The sequence below is a fragment of the Condylura cristata genome, unplaced genomic scaffold (assembly GCF_000260355.1).
Source record: "Condylura cristata isolate star-nosed mole 26May11 unplaced genomic scaffold, ConCri1.0 scaffold00022, whole genome shotgun sequence".
NCBI lineage: Eukaryota > Metazoa > Chordata > Mammalia > Eulipotyphla > Talpidae > Condylura > Condylura cristata.
Genome location: NW_004567123.1, coordinates 18888320 through 18903444, shown reverse-complemented (window position 1 = coordinate 18903444; position 15125 = coordinate 18888320). Strand labels below are relative to the sequence as shown.

The following is a 15125-nucleotide window of genomic DNA, read 5'->3' as shown; positions in this document are numbered from 1 at the left end:
TGTAATCCCCGTGGGCTTCCATCACCAGTTCACCCGTGTGCCATCACCATGGTCCCGTGAACTCCCCCTCCTCTTTATGATCCATTCCCCACTCCGTGCACCTCCATAAAATGCCTCTGGTATATCACTGCTCATTATTATTATGATTTTCTTGTCTGGTCCATTAAACTCCTGCTATGAGTGAAATCATCCGGTATTTTTCATTTTCTTCCTGGCTTATTTCATGAAGCATGACCTTTTCCAGCTCCATCCATGTTGCTGCAAAGACGTGTTTCTTTTTTTGTGGTTGCTGAATAATATTCCATTGTGTATATGTACCACATCTTTTTAATCCATGTATCCACTTTTGGACATTTGTGTTGTTTCCTTGTCTTTCCAATTGTGAATAAAGCAGCTATAAACATGGGGGGGGGTGCAGGTGTCTTTTTTAACCAGTGTTTTTGTGTCTTTTTGGGTAGATATCTAGGATTGGGATTGCTGGGTCATATGGAAGCTCCATTTTTAGCATTTTGAGAAACCTCCAAACAGTTTTCCATAGTGGTTGTACTAGTTTGCATTCCCACCAGCAGTGCAGGAGAGTTCCTTTTTCTCCACATCCTCGCCAACATTTGTTGTTGCTAGTTGTTTGAAGATGTGCCATTCTTACTGGGGTGAGATGGTATCTCATTGTAGTTTTAATTTGCATCTCATTACAAATGATGTTGAACGTTTTTTCATAATATTTGTTGGCCATCTGCATTTCCTCTTTGGAGAAGTGTCTTTAGCTCTTCTGCCCATTTTTTGATGGGGTTGTGTATTTTTGTTGAGTTTCATCAGTTCTTTGTATATCTTTGTGATCAATCCTTGATCGTCAGTATTACGTGAGAAAATTTTTCCCAATCAGTGGGATGTCTGTCTGTTTTTTGTTTCTTTTGCTGTAGAGAAGGGGACCTTTTTTCTTAAATGAAGAACTTCATCTAACATTTTAAAATGACTTTCACAGTTTTCTTAAGTGGTATTATTTTCTTTTTGCATAGGCTTTGTTCCATGGGAAATTCATAGACACTGGGTTTTCTTTGCCATTCTATAAGCGTATTTTGAACAAACAAGTTGGACTCAAGGATTTAGAATCTATTGATCCGGAGTTTTACAATTCTCTCATTTGGGTTAAGTAAGTTTGTCTCCATTTAATTTATCAAAATGTAACCTATATATTTTCATTATGGTGTTGTAACTTATTTAAGCTGTAAGCATGTGATTAATTAGTAAATTTAGTCTTAAATCCAACTTGTCTCATTATTCAACATGATAATTTTACAAAAATATACTTAAATTAGGCAAAAATACTACTTTAGAGCATAATCTTCCAATTTTCTTAATTTGATGTTACAGTTTAATAGTAATTCTTTAAGAACAAAGTCCTTTGTATTAGTATAATGGATAGTGTTAATTTCACTTGTGCAGAGAAAATAATATTGAAGAGTGCGGCTTGGAAATGTACTTCTCCGTCGATAAAGAAATTTTAGGTGAAATCAAGAGTCATGATTTAAAACCCAATGGTGGCAATATTCTTGTAACAGAAGAAAATAAAGAAGAATATATCAGGTGAGAGAGAATTCTTTTGACATAGTTTAGCCTTTCTGTTGGAGTACTGTATGTTGATACTTGCCTAGCAGAACTAGTAGACAGTATTTTAAAAAATATTTGCTGTTTTATTAATCATTATGAGAACTGGTTATACATTATTGAGGATTACTTTTTGCCTTGTTAGTGTGTTGGGAAAGGAACGAGGAAAGTGCTATGGAAGTCAAAGGAGTGAGCAGCCATTTCATCTCAACTGTAGTCATCTAACTGGGACATCTAGTTAGTCTTCAAACTTAGGAAGAATTTAGTTGTACAGAAATGAGAGCTAAAGTTTTAAGCAAAGATAATGTAGACTGGAAAGCACAAGCCACAGCATGGTGTGTAGTGTAGTTAGAGCCAGGTAGCTCAGAGCTGCTATTCCATTCCATGTCTTGCATTTTAGAAGCCAAGGTAAATGAGGAATCTTTAGAAGTTGTTGAAGCTAATACACTTAAATAATCTTTAAAAGATCAGAACTATAAGCAAGCAGTAGATACAGAGGCCATATTAAAAGAAATTAAATATTAAACTCAGTAGACAGTCTAAATTTCTCATTCAGTAGGACTGGCAATAAAACAGTGAGAGCAGGATGGATTTCTAGTGGTGGAAGCAGGAGATACTCTCTTGGTTAAATCAAACCAAACCTAGTGAGTAGTAACTGGTTTCATACTCCCATTTCCGTATAGTTTGGATTTGGAAAATTTATGAAGTAACAGGGTAAGAATTTTGATCATATGGAACTTTCGCTTTCCCCAGAGTGGGAGTTTTAAGGGTAGAAGTAGCACTAAATCAATTTTTTTTCAAAGATTTATCTGTTTATGCACCCAAGATCTGGGGTACAGGGCCAGAGATGCAAAGGCAGGACAATGGGAGGATTCACCAGAGACAGTGGTAGCAGAACAGGCAGATCATTATATTCTATGCAGTATATTTGGTACATAACAGTGAAATTTTTTTTGTTTTTTTACAGTGAAGGTTTTTCTTAAAGAAGTATTTATTCATAAAAAAAACTGGGTTGTAGGCCAGAGGCATGGGGGTTGAGAATATTCACCAGAGATAGAGTGAGGAGCACAACAGGCAGATCTACTGAAACACACTGCTGAGGGTTAGTAGCAGGCAAGACAGGAGAGATCTGCTGTGCATGTGGGTAGATCCCTGGCTGGGGATCTGAGTCATGCCATAGTGGCTAGCTGTAGCTTGATAGTGCTGAGACTTAACCCTCTGTCACCAGGGAGGCCCTTTATAGTAAAGTTTTAAAAAATTATTTTTGCACTCATAATTTAAAGGTAAAACCACCGATTCCTGATAACCTTTTTGATGTTTATTTACTAGGATGGTAGCTGAATGGAGATTGTCTCGAGGTGTTGAAGAACAAACACAAGCTTTCTTTGAGGGGTTTAATGAAATTCTTCCCCAGCAGTATTTACAGTACTTTGATGCAAAGGAGTTAGAGGTAATGAGTTTTTATGCTTTTCTCTGTAGCATGCTGACAGAAAGTGCTTTCAGTTGTCTGTTTTCAATTCACTTTCTTATCTTCTCAGTGGCAGTAGTATCCTTTATGCTGATGGGATGTTTTGAAGCATCCTGAGTAGTTTTTTAAAGTCCATAATTTAGCCAAATATAAGCATGTTACAAAAAAAAAAATTGTCAGAACTTACCTGCAGTGAGTAGCTTTTTTATCTGAATGTCTGTGATATTACATACATATGGATACTTGACCTTCCTGAACAACATAGATATAATTCTTGATACAGTTTATAAACCAAAGCCTTCTGATTGATTTGTTTTCTGGGAACAAATTTTTAAAGTTATAGTATAATGATGTACGACATTATTTTAATTTCACATATGCAGTATAATACATTTACTCTGCATTGCAAAATAATCGTAGTCCACTTACCAACTTATTAGCTTTCTAATTTTCATTCTATGCCTAACTTTTTTATGTTTCCTAAAGAAACTATTTCTTTTTTCATCCCTAAAGGTTCTTTTATGTGGAATGCAAGAGATTGATTTGAATGACTGGCAGAGACATGCTATCTACCGTCATTACACTAGGACAAGCAAACAAATCATGTGGTTTTGGCAGGTTTGTCCCAATTTATTTCTGTTGGCAAACTGCAGTTTTTTAGAAGTTGCTTACTACATATGGAAATGAGTCACAGAATAAAAGCTATCAGTGTGTGCAGGCTCCTTATTCCATTTTATTCATTATAATAAATGAATATAGATAATGAAAGCACCCTTTTAAGACTATTGCGAAGTAGGCAACACATACCCTGTAACTTTACCCACGGTAGAAGATAACTCTAGATAAGATTTCCTAAATGGTTTTGGAATTTTACAGAATTGTAATGTATAATTTTCTTTATTCATACCCCATTAAGAATTACATAATGTTCAGAAGTTGTCTTGTCAGAAAAATGTCTGTTAAAAACATATGATGGGGCCCTCCCTGGTGGCGCAGCGGGTTAAAGCACAGCACTGAGGCTAGAGCCACCTCCGCATGAGTTTGATCCCCGCCTGCCCCGGAGGTGACCACATGGCGTGGCAGACCTCTCCTGGCCCGCCCACTGCTCCCCTCAGCAGTGTACTTCGTCCATCTGCCTGTTCTACACCCCGCTCTGTCTCTGGTGAAGCCTCTCAGCGCCCTGAGCCTCTGGCCTATACCCCAGTTCTGTATGCACAAATAAATAAATTAAAAAAAAAAACAAAAAACATATGATGGCCCTCCCTGGTGGCGCAATGGGTTATGACAGAGCACTGCAAAGCAAGCTGGCCACAGCTGCTTCAATGTGAGTTCAATCCCTGGCCCCAGAGGTGACCACATGGCACAGAAGGCCTCTACTGTCTCACCTGCTGCTTCTCTCAGCAGTGTACTTCATCCATCTACCTGTTTTGCTCCCCACTCTGTCTCTGGTGAATCTTTTCACCACCCCTGCACCTCTGGCCTGTAACCCAATCTATGTGCATAAATAAATAAATCTTTAAAAAATACACACGAGGCCCTCCCTGGTGGCACAGCGGGTTAAAGCACTGCACTAAGAAGCTTAAGCCACTTCCACATGAGTTCGATCCCCGCCTGTCCCGGAGGAGATCCACATGGCGAGGCAGACCTCTCCTGCCGGCCTGCTGCTCCCCTCAGCAGTGTACTTCGTCGATCTGCCTGTTCTGCTCCCCACTCTGTTTCTGGTGAATCCTCTCACCCTCCACATCTCTGGCCTGTACCCCAGTTCTGTATGAATAAATAAATAAATCTTTAAAAAAAAAAAAATACACACGAAAAGGGCCTTCCCTAGTGGTGCAGGTTAAAGCAGCCATTGCAGCACACATTTGATCCCTGACTAGGGAGGTAACCCACATAGCACAGCAGACCTCTCCTGACCTGCCCACTGCTCCCCTCAGTGGGACATCTGCCTGTTCTGCTCCCCTCAGTGGGAACATCTGCCTGTTCTGCTCTCCACTGTCTCTGGTGAATCCTCTCACAGGGCCCCCACGCCTCTGGCCTGTACCCCAGTTCTGTATGCATAAGTGAAATAAATCTTTGGGAAAAAAACACATGAAAAAATGCTTAAGGTTTGAACTCTTCATAAAGGAAAAAAAAACCAAAGCCACAGTGAAATACCACTTCACACCCACTAGGATGACTGTGATCAAAAGTGGAAAATAATCATCCTGGGTAGTGATATAACTGCCTACATTACTGGTAGGAATGTAAGATGATATAACACTGTGGAAAAGTTTAGTTCCCCCGAAAGCTAAACACTGAATTTGCATATGATCTAGCAATTCTGCTTCTAGATATGCACAAAAGAATTAACTTTTTCTTTCATTTTCCCCTATCTGTGGCCTATGGAAACCCCTATTAAACTTTGTAATAACTTGCCGATTCTAGTTACCACATATAAGTGACATCATGTAATATTTTCCCTTTTGTACCAGACTTATTTCGCCTAGCATATTGTACTTGAGGAAATAGAATAAGTATTTTTAAATATTTGATAGTAGTACAAATAAGATAAAAATTACTAACAAAAAGTATTTACTGAGACAAAATAATTGTGCTATAGCTACAAAACAACTTCTAGAAACCTACTTTTTAGAGTTGTAGGAGTTAAAAGCCATAACATTCTGAAATGCATAGCTATACAAAACCTTAAAGAATATTGAAAGGAGGAGATTGTTATTAGTGTATCTCTGGATCACAATTCTGTGAGCTTGATTTCATTTCTCCATAAAGCCAGAAGATTGTATTGTGTCCTGTTTGACTACATTAATGTGCGATGGCACAGGCAGATCTACTGAATAAGATGGTACTGCTTAGAACTGCTGATCTTGAGGCTGCACGAGTAGGGAGATGCTGGGCCTAGATTTCTTTTTTTGGCTCTCTGTTAGGGTGTGGTCCTAAGATTTATATGGAGAAAGTTTGTAGGACTGAGATAGAGATGGAAAGCATCTTTATCTGTAATGGTAGGTAAAGTCAGCTGGTACATCTGACATTAACTGTTCAAGATTTGAAATGGTAAGTTTCTCTTACTTGTTTAGTATGTTTAGTAAGCATAACATATGACCTATATATCTCTTTAAATGTGCTTTAAACAGTTTGTTAAAGAAATCGATAATGAGAAGAGAATGAGACTTCTGCAGTTTGTTACTGGAACTTGCCGGTTGCCAGTTGGAGGATTTGCTGACCTCATGGGTATGTATATAAGATCATTTTTCCTGTAGAAAATTGTTTATCACACTACTGTAACATCACTGTATATACACTTTATTAGAAATAACAAAAACAAGTATAGCCACCTTCTTAACTATTCGTAATTAATCTGGATTTCTGTAAACTACCTCATAGTCCTTATCCTTGAACATTTTTAACCCTCAGACCCCACATTTTAACTCAGTAGGATAGCAGTCTTAAATACGTAAATGTTTGTTCTTTCAGCCACTTGGCAAACATTTTAGAATCTCCTTTGAGACAGGTACTGTTATATTTTACGATATTTTAATGTGTTCACACATTTCCTGTTATATCTGGAGCTCCTTGAAATAGATGCATGTTTTTATTTCTGGTACCCATCACAGTACCTGGTAAATAATACCTACTGGTCAAAATCTGCTTTGTTTTGAAATGACCATGGGAATATTTATTTTGTGACTAAAAAATAATTGAAGTCTTTAATACCTTCCTTATGCCAAGTACCATTGGAGGGCAGAAGTTGTGATCCCTTCACTTGTGATCTTCAGCTGAAGCATTCAGAATTAAAGAACAAATAGGCAATATGGATATAGTGTGAAACCATTTTAAGAGATTTGAAAACCAGACTAGACAAATTTGAACATTACTCTAAGGATATTGGAAGCTATAGGAACTTTTTGAAGAGAGCAGACTTGTTGAAGCTACATGACAGAAAGACAGGGTAGAAAGGTATAGTATGGATTAGAAGATGGAGACCCTAGAGACAAGAAGAAATTCTTAGATCAGTGATGAGAACCTGATCTCAAGAGATAGGAGTAAAGATGGGAAAAAGGGATAAATGCTAACAAAATTCCAAAGGGAGAAATAAGACTTAATTAGAAAGTGCGATATAAGGAAGAATTCAAAGATAACGTCATGTTATGAAATATGGCGAAGTGTAAAAACATGGTTTGGAGGTGTTTGGAAAGTGTCTTAGAGCCTGCAGCATTTGAGGTGATCACCAGACGATCAAGTAGTAAGTCTCAGTGGGGAGTGGCTAAGTTTCCAGGTGTCACTAATGTACGAGTTTGGAAGTGAGAGCAGACAGGAAAAATGGAGTCATCGGAGCTTTTTTGAACCTGTAAGAATGAGTGGGCTTGACAGAAATAGAATACAGGGAAGAGTAAAGGGCTGATGCTTAGAAACATCTATTGCTATATTTAGGCATGAGACAGAGAGCAAAGAGGCAGACTTAAAGACCTAAAAAGTACTAAAGAGAATGAATGAAAAGAAATAAATATGTTAGTCTCTCAGAAGCAATAAAGAAGGGAGGTTTTTATCAAGTGTTACAGAGAACCCTCAGCGATGAGGGTGATATCCAAAGAAGCTTTTGGTGAAGGGCACCTTTGAGAATGCTCTCTAGTATGAGAAAAGGAAATCATGTTGGGGCTTGGGGAGAAAGGAATTGTGCCCAAAATGAGGACAAAATTGTACTGCCTATCAGTATGAACTGAAAATCTGATTATTAAAGAGACAGGAACTAGATCTTCTGAGCATATATTTGGGGCTTGGTGGGACACAACATAGGCTACACTTGGAAAGCAGAAATAGTGATTGTGGTTCATAGAATTTTAGAGGCTATCCTAGTTAGTCTTCCACTCAGAGTAGGAGATGTGGGAGTGATATAGATAATAATTTAATGTGGCTCTCAACCTTGTCTGATCTAACATCCCATTTTTATAACACAGTACCCTCTAATACTCTGGAATGAAATTGGTGAGATATGTAAAGGAGAAAAAATTATTTAAAGGTGATTTATAATGAAATATTTCACTCCATGTACATTTGGGGACTATCAGAAGATATAACAATTAGATACTTATTCCTACTTAAAGGGAAAAGTTAAGAGTTCAAGAGATGATCAAAAGCCCTTCTGCACAAGAAGCACTGGAATATGAAAGAACAGAGGAAAAATAGAAGAAATAATATACTAAATAAATATATAAGGGGGGAAATAATATAAATGAAGTAGGGATAATTTCTGTGCCAAAACACGTAGCTCTGCAAGCCAGTCTGATATATATATAAAGGCTTACAGACCATATCATTTGAAAGTTGGAATAGGCTGAATATTGTAACATACGTGCAAGAATCTCCATAAAAGTTTTAAGGATAGAGTCAAAATATAATGTATCATGTTGAAAACAACAGGCTACCTAAAAATAAATAAATTCTTTATATAATGTTTATAGCTTTTAGAAAATATTCTGGATGATAGTAATATATTTATAATATTTTTATAAAACAGCCATTATTAGTTCAGTTCACTTCATTCCATATCTTTGATTCTAAGTATGAAAAACAACCCAGACTCTTCTGTTGAATCTATTAATTAGCACAAATAAATGAAACATTCCATTTCCACTGTGTGTTTACAAATGCTGTAAAATACAGAACAGAGGGCACAGCACTAAGACGCTAAAGCCACTTCAGCATGAGTTAGATCCCCGCCCGCCCTGGTGGTGATCCACCTGGCGGCAGACCTCTCCTGACCCTCCCACTGTTCCCCTCAGCAGTGTAGTTCATCAGTTGGCCTGTTCTGTTCCTCACTCTGTCTCTGGTGAATCCTCTCGCCACCCCTGCACCTCTGTCCTATACACCAGTTCTGTATACATAAATAAATAAATCTTTAAAAAAAATGAACAGAGAAAAATGAGTAAATTATTAAATAATTTCATGCATGCTTTAAAAATTTGTAACTGTCCTCTTTCATAATGACCATGTCCTATATTATAGTGCTTTTCACATACCTTGTAAAAACAGTTCAGTGTAAAAAGTCCTACCAATGTATATTGGTGTGGGGTTAAGTGGCGTCAGTTAAGATGAGAAAATTCCTTGATGTTCCTATACATTGCAATACATTTTAAGTTAGAATAAAACTTGAGTTTAATTACTTCTTTAAGAAGGCTAGCTAACACCACCAGTCATTGATACCACCAATAAGTTTTTCTTAGTGATCATTCAGAAAACCAGTGCTTTAAGATCACCATTCACATCTATCTTCAACAGAAGATGAGAGGCAAGAATTGGGTCTGTATATATAAAGACATGTAGGACCTATGACCTATAAACCCAAACATTAATACTGAATTCAACTAGGGTGTTTACTTTTTATGAAGTCTAACGTTACTCTGTTCTAGAATCTTTGGCCATACATTAACAATATTTCTCAAACTTTAGAACTCATCAGAAGCATATGGAAGTTTGTTAAAACACATGTTGCCTCACCCCCCAAATTTGATTCAGTGCAGTAGACTTAAGATGGAACCTGTGGATCTATGCTTCTTTTGATCCTTGTGCTGTTGGATTGGGGAGCCAATCTGAGAACTACTGCATTACCAAACTGTGATAACTTTACTGTGTTTTAGGGAGTAATGGACCACAAAAATTCTGCATTGAAAAGGTTGGGAAAGAAAATTGGTTACCCAGAAGTCATACTTGGTAAGTAAAATCAGAAAGTAAAGAAAATAACCCTTTTCTTGCTCTGTAGATACTAAAGCCTACTAGAAGTTAGAAGTAAATACCACCTGGTGTTTAATTATTTTTTAATAACTGATCTTTAGAAACATAATTTACATACCATAAAATGCACCCACTTTGTAATAGTAGTAGAATTACAGAGAAGTGCAACAAACTGATAGCACTACAATACAGTTCTGAAATATGTCCATTACCCAAAATTCTCCTTAATATCCATTTGCTGCTAGTCTTTTTTCCCATTGCCCTGCTTCCTTTTTTTTCAATGTGGTATTAGAAAACTTCTCTGAAGGCAGAGGGAAAAAAATCTAGTTGCATTAGCTATGAGGAAAGCTATCTTTCCAACGTATTAAACAGAAATACTTTCTCATTATAAATGTAATTTAAACACATTTCCAAAATGTACAGAAGTAAAACTCAATCCAAATCTTAAATACAGTGTGTTGGAATTTGACTTAACGTCAACAGTATTTGGACTTTATTTTTTGAGACATTTCAGTGGTCATATGTGGACCTTGCCAGATGTCCTTTATTTTTTCCATTTTCCCTTGTTTCTATTCTATTGTGTGTTCCTTTTCTGTTTCATACACATACAACATGTGGATTATTTTACATAACATCCTGGCATCCTTGTTGACAAATCAGTTGACTGTAGAATTATGAGTTTATTTCAGGGCTGTCAATTTTATGCCATTGATCTGTATGCCTGTCTTTACTGGCAGGTACTGCAGCTCTTGATCACTGTAGCTTTGTAGAAAGTTTTAAAATCAGGAAGTGTTGCATTCTCTAACTGTTTCAAGTGTGTCAGGATTCTGGGTCCCCTGAATATACATGTGAATTTTACAATCAGCTGATCCATTTCTGCAAAGAAGTCATCTGGGATTTTGATACAAATTGCTTTGAATTTGACTTGTAGGGGCCGGGGGAGACTACCATCTTAAATCTTCCAGTCTATGAACATGGATTCCTTAACATTTATTTGGCTCTTTATTTCAAAAGTGTTATGTAATGTCCTCATTATGTCTTAGACTTATTCTTAAACATTTTAATTCTTTTTGAAGCTATTTTAAATGGATTTTTCCATAACTTTCAGATTGTTTATTGCTAGTACAGAAGAATGCAATTAATTTCTGTATATTCATCTTATACGTGTTTTTTATTTACTTCTCAACTCTTGTTTTAGAAGAAACTGCCATACTGTTCTTACACAGCTGTGAGTAGGTTATTTCAGTCACATGAAAATCGGCCTCATTACTTTCTCAAGTTCCATGTTTCCATTTGTAGACATTAACAGAAGTCATAATTGTAAATTTATTTTCCCTTTGTGAATAGTGTTGCCTCATCTATTGTCAAAAATTTGCTTAGATTTAATCTAAAATACAGCAGTGGGCCAAGGCTTAGGGTATACTCACTGTTAATTATGTAGGGATATTTAAAAACTATATAGGAGACATTTAAAAGAAGCAAAGAATAGGACGGAAGAATCTAATAGGCAGAAGATTAGATACTCAAGAAGAAAAATTTCTTACTTTTAAAGTGGTATACAAAAACATTTTGATAAAATGTCTGTGCGTCACAAATATCTACTAAAATATTTGCTTATCTATATTTTTACAGAAAATATTTGCCGACTAGTTTCTAGATTAGAGTGGATAGGAGAGCATGAGAAGACCAGTTTTTTACTGAGTACCTGCTAAGCATTAGGCAATGTGCTATGTTATGTTTGTTTCTTCTTCACTGTACTCTCAGAGTTAACTATTGTTATGCCCATTTTACCAATGAAACCAAGACTTGAAAAGTTAAAGCATTTACTTGAAAACCAAATGGCAGAGCTGGGATTTACATTGTTTTTTCCTGATTTCAGTATGAATGATGCTATGTATGGTCCACAGGATTCTTTGTACATTTCCTTTCCTCATAGTAACAATTTTTACTTACAGTTTTAACCGTCTGGACCTGCCACCCTATAAGAGCTATGAACAACTAAAGGAAAAGCTTTTATTTGCCATTGAAGAAACAGAAGGATTTGGACAAGAGTAACTTCTGAGAACTTGCACCACTGAAGGACAAGAACTTATTTGCAGTGTTTGTCCTTTTCCTTCTCTGCCTGTTGCACATCTTGTTGTAAAATTGGACTGTGACTTTTAGAAAGTTATCTGAGTGTAAGTAAATTAAGGTTATTGAGATTTATCTCCCAGTGATTCTGGATTGCTCAAAGTTTCCAGAAATCAGATCTGCAAACGACTAGTCAGAATTTTACTTATTACGAGATTTAACACAGCAATGATATCTGCCTTGTCTTATTCCACTAGATCATTTCCCTTAACAACAGTTTTGTACGTGTGTCAAAAAATCTCACCTGGAATAAGATTTTTTTCTTTTAGAGATTCTGCAGAAATGCAGGAAACTCTCTCGGTAACTGCAATATATAAGATCTTCTATAACTCTTGGTAAGAGGTGTTTGTTAAAAGTGTAGCTCATTAGCCCAGTTTCTGAGGACATGAGCAAACTTCTGGCTTGTGCTCTCCCTCTAATATCAGCCTGGCCTGACTGTTGTAATCCCTTTCCAGAGCATGAATTCATGCATCATTTTGATGTTATCCCTGGAAAGTGATGTAAGACTTTTGCATCTCTCTATAAAGTAGTTTTTGTTCATTTGAATTCAGGGAGAAGTTGGTCCCAGCCTGCAAATCATTTCTTATTACTCTTCATTTGGATGTTTGATTATTTTGACTTGCAAATACTAAACTTTACAAATAACATTAACACTGTGCTTCTTTCACTGTCATTTGCAAAAGTTTACCTAGAATTGGAATTTTGCTGAGTTCATCAAAGGCTGTCATTGATGATTTTTATATGTCCCTGTATATAAATTGCTTTATAATTTTATCATAATCCAATAACTTTAGTTATGTTTAATTGTTGCTAAGGAGTTCGGGTGGTAACTAATGTTTTCTAGTTCAATCAGAGGTCATTTAAACATCTTCTAAAATTATTTTTTCATTAGGGAGGGAGAGTTATGGTACTGGCTAAAAAATTACGAGCAATACATTTCTAGTAACCACAGAAATGTATTCTTTGTGTGAATTAAGCATCTTCAAATTTATCATTTCTTTTACAAAGTTGGAGTAGTTCTTTTCTTTACATTGTCCTGAATTAGACTGATATCCCTTACCTACAATATTATCTTTTAGCCCTAAAAATGTTAACAGGTTTTCCCCATGATTTTATTTTATACTGCCCCTCCCTAAGTACTGGCTTATGCACTTTGACTTTCTCTGTAGATAATTCTTTTTAACTTCACCTAGCTTAGACTGTCATGATGGCTGCTGTCAGTTTTGATTTTATGAACAGCGGGATGAAGTCTAAGCCAGCTGAGTGCCTATCATACCTGGACCTTGAGTACAGACTGGGAACTCATGAAACAAGGACTTCAGCACGTTTTAGTGGCATGAAGAAGTAGCATTGAGCCAAAAAGAAGCAGAGTAGCAAATCCTTTTTCATATGGAAAGAAAATGTTCTCGTTCTTTTGTTTTTTGACCCTAGCTACTCTTCCTTTTCCATCCTGGAAAACAAACATTTTTAAACTTGTATATCTGTGCTCTAAAACACTGCCATCATAAAACAGACTTACATGTGTGAAAGGGTTGCTCAACCAGAAACTGTTAATGTAAAAGGAGGGATTATGTTTTCAACCCTAGCTTTGTCTTTGGTTTTTTGTTTTTCAGTCTGCATACTCCTGGAAAGTATGTAGAAATGTAAGGTCTCTAAAAGTCCTAGCTGTTTTCAAAGTTAAGGACTCTGCCTTTTTGGCAGCAGGAGAGGAAAAATACTATTACTTTGTCTTTCAGATCAAATGTCTGCCAACTACCCGTTCACTATGTAACTGAACTTTGGTAATATATGGCTATGGAGATTAAGCCTTCTATACAGACTTCCTGTTGAGGTGAATTCTCATTGAAATGTAGTTACCTACAATGTTTACTAGAGATTTATGAAATTAAATTAAGAGATAATGTAAGAAAGTAGACTTCTTTTTTCTACATAATGCTTGATGATTCATTTAGGGACCTAGAAATATTGTGTGAAAATGTATAAATATCACCCAAAGGCTTTCTGCCCTATATTTTTAAAATACAGAATAGTTATATTTGAAGTAGCTCTGGCCCTAGTTCTATAGGGCTTGGCTGCTTAATATTTTTATGGAAGAAACATTTAGTTCTGGAAAAGGTAAATGCTTGTATATATTTTTGCAGCCTGGGATCTCCTTTACTCCATTTCTTCCTTTAATTTAAGTGGCCACATGTATATGTCTTCCCTGCTGTGTTAGGAAAATGGGGGCTGGATATCCCAAGAATCAGAGGTTATATAAAAATAACTGCAACTAGACAGCAGACATAAATAACTACCAAATGCTATCTTAAATTTTGTTCCAAATTGAACATTTGGAAATAGATTTATTGTAAGTGTTTAATTAGAAGAATTTCTTAAATCTGAACTAAATTGCTTTTAGAGTCCTTTTTCTTTGTAAGCATTGTAAATGCTAATAAGTCCTGTTAATTTTTTTACTGCATGTTATGTTGAAATAAAAACAAAGTAAAATGAGCAATTGCCTTATTCTTCTGCTCTTTTGGGAGGTTGGGGAAAGCAGCATTTCACAGCCTTGGTCAGGAGAGAAGGACTGCATTTATTTCATCATATAGATTGCTTTAAAACTGATCCAGCAACTCATAATAATTAAGTCCTGTCTTTTATGATCTTGTATCTGATTGCAGAAGAATCTAATTTCGTAAGACTTACAATAACTCTATTTAAAATCCAGGTATTAATTTTTCATCAAGAGATTGACAACCAATTTCAGTTCATCAGAAATTTTAGTGAAACATGACTACCTGCCCACAAAGATCCTAAATGAACTTTTTCAATCAACCCACGCTGCCACTTTCTATTTATCTGGTTATAATCTGAAATGTTATCAGATATGACTCATGGAATTAGACTTCTCCAACTACTTCTATTTAGTATTGTTGGTATCTCCAGCCCCCCTCCCCTCAATTTTTGTTTTTCCTTTTAGAGGTATTTACAGAAGTATTTGTATATCTGCTATGCTTTCATTAACTAAAAACAGGGAATGGCAGCACTGGATTGTATATTACTGTATCAGAGTTCCTTTGTTTTCTTGAACTGTAATTTCAAATACTCAGGTAACTCTACAGATATCACAGGGAGTCAAGTGCTCTTACAAAGGTCCTTTGGGGACTGCCTCACTTGAATTTCCGTAAAAGATGTAAGACTGTTGATAATTAAACTT

The 15125-nt window shown here is 36.2% G+C and overlaps 1 protein-coding gene across 2 annotated transcripts in view; it reads left to right on the top strand.

Annotated features, from left to right (window-relative positions):
- The window catches only part of ITCH (itchy E3 ubiquitin protein ligase), a 93443-nt gene extending 78318 nt beyond the window's left edge, over positions 1 to 15125 (top strand). For both annotated transcript variants that reach the window (XM_004687268.2, XM_012728345.1), the window contains exons 19-25: positions 1017 to 1150; positions 1444 to 1584; positions 2935 to 3055; positions 3587 to 3691; positions 6205 to 6301; positions 9706 to 9778; positions 11755 to 15125. In XM_004687268.2, the coding sequence (XP_004687325.1) occupies positions 1017 to 1150; positions 1444 to 1584; positions 2935 to 3055; positions 3587 to 3691; positions 6205 to 6301; positions 9706 to 9778; positions 11755 to 11854 (771 nt within the window). In that variant the 3' untranslated portion in view covers positions 11855 to 15125. The remainder of the gene's footprint in view (positions 1 to 1016; positions 1151 to 1443; positions 1585 to 2934; positions 3056 to 3586; positions 3692 to 6204; positions 6302 to 9705; positions 9779 to 11754) is intronic.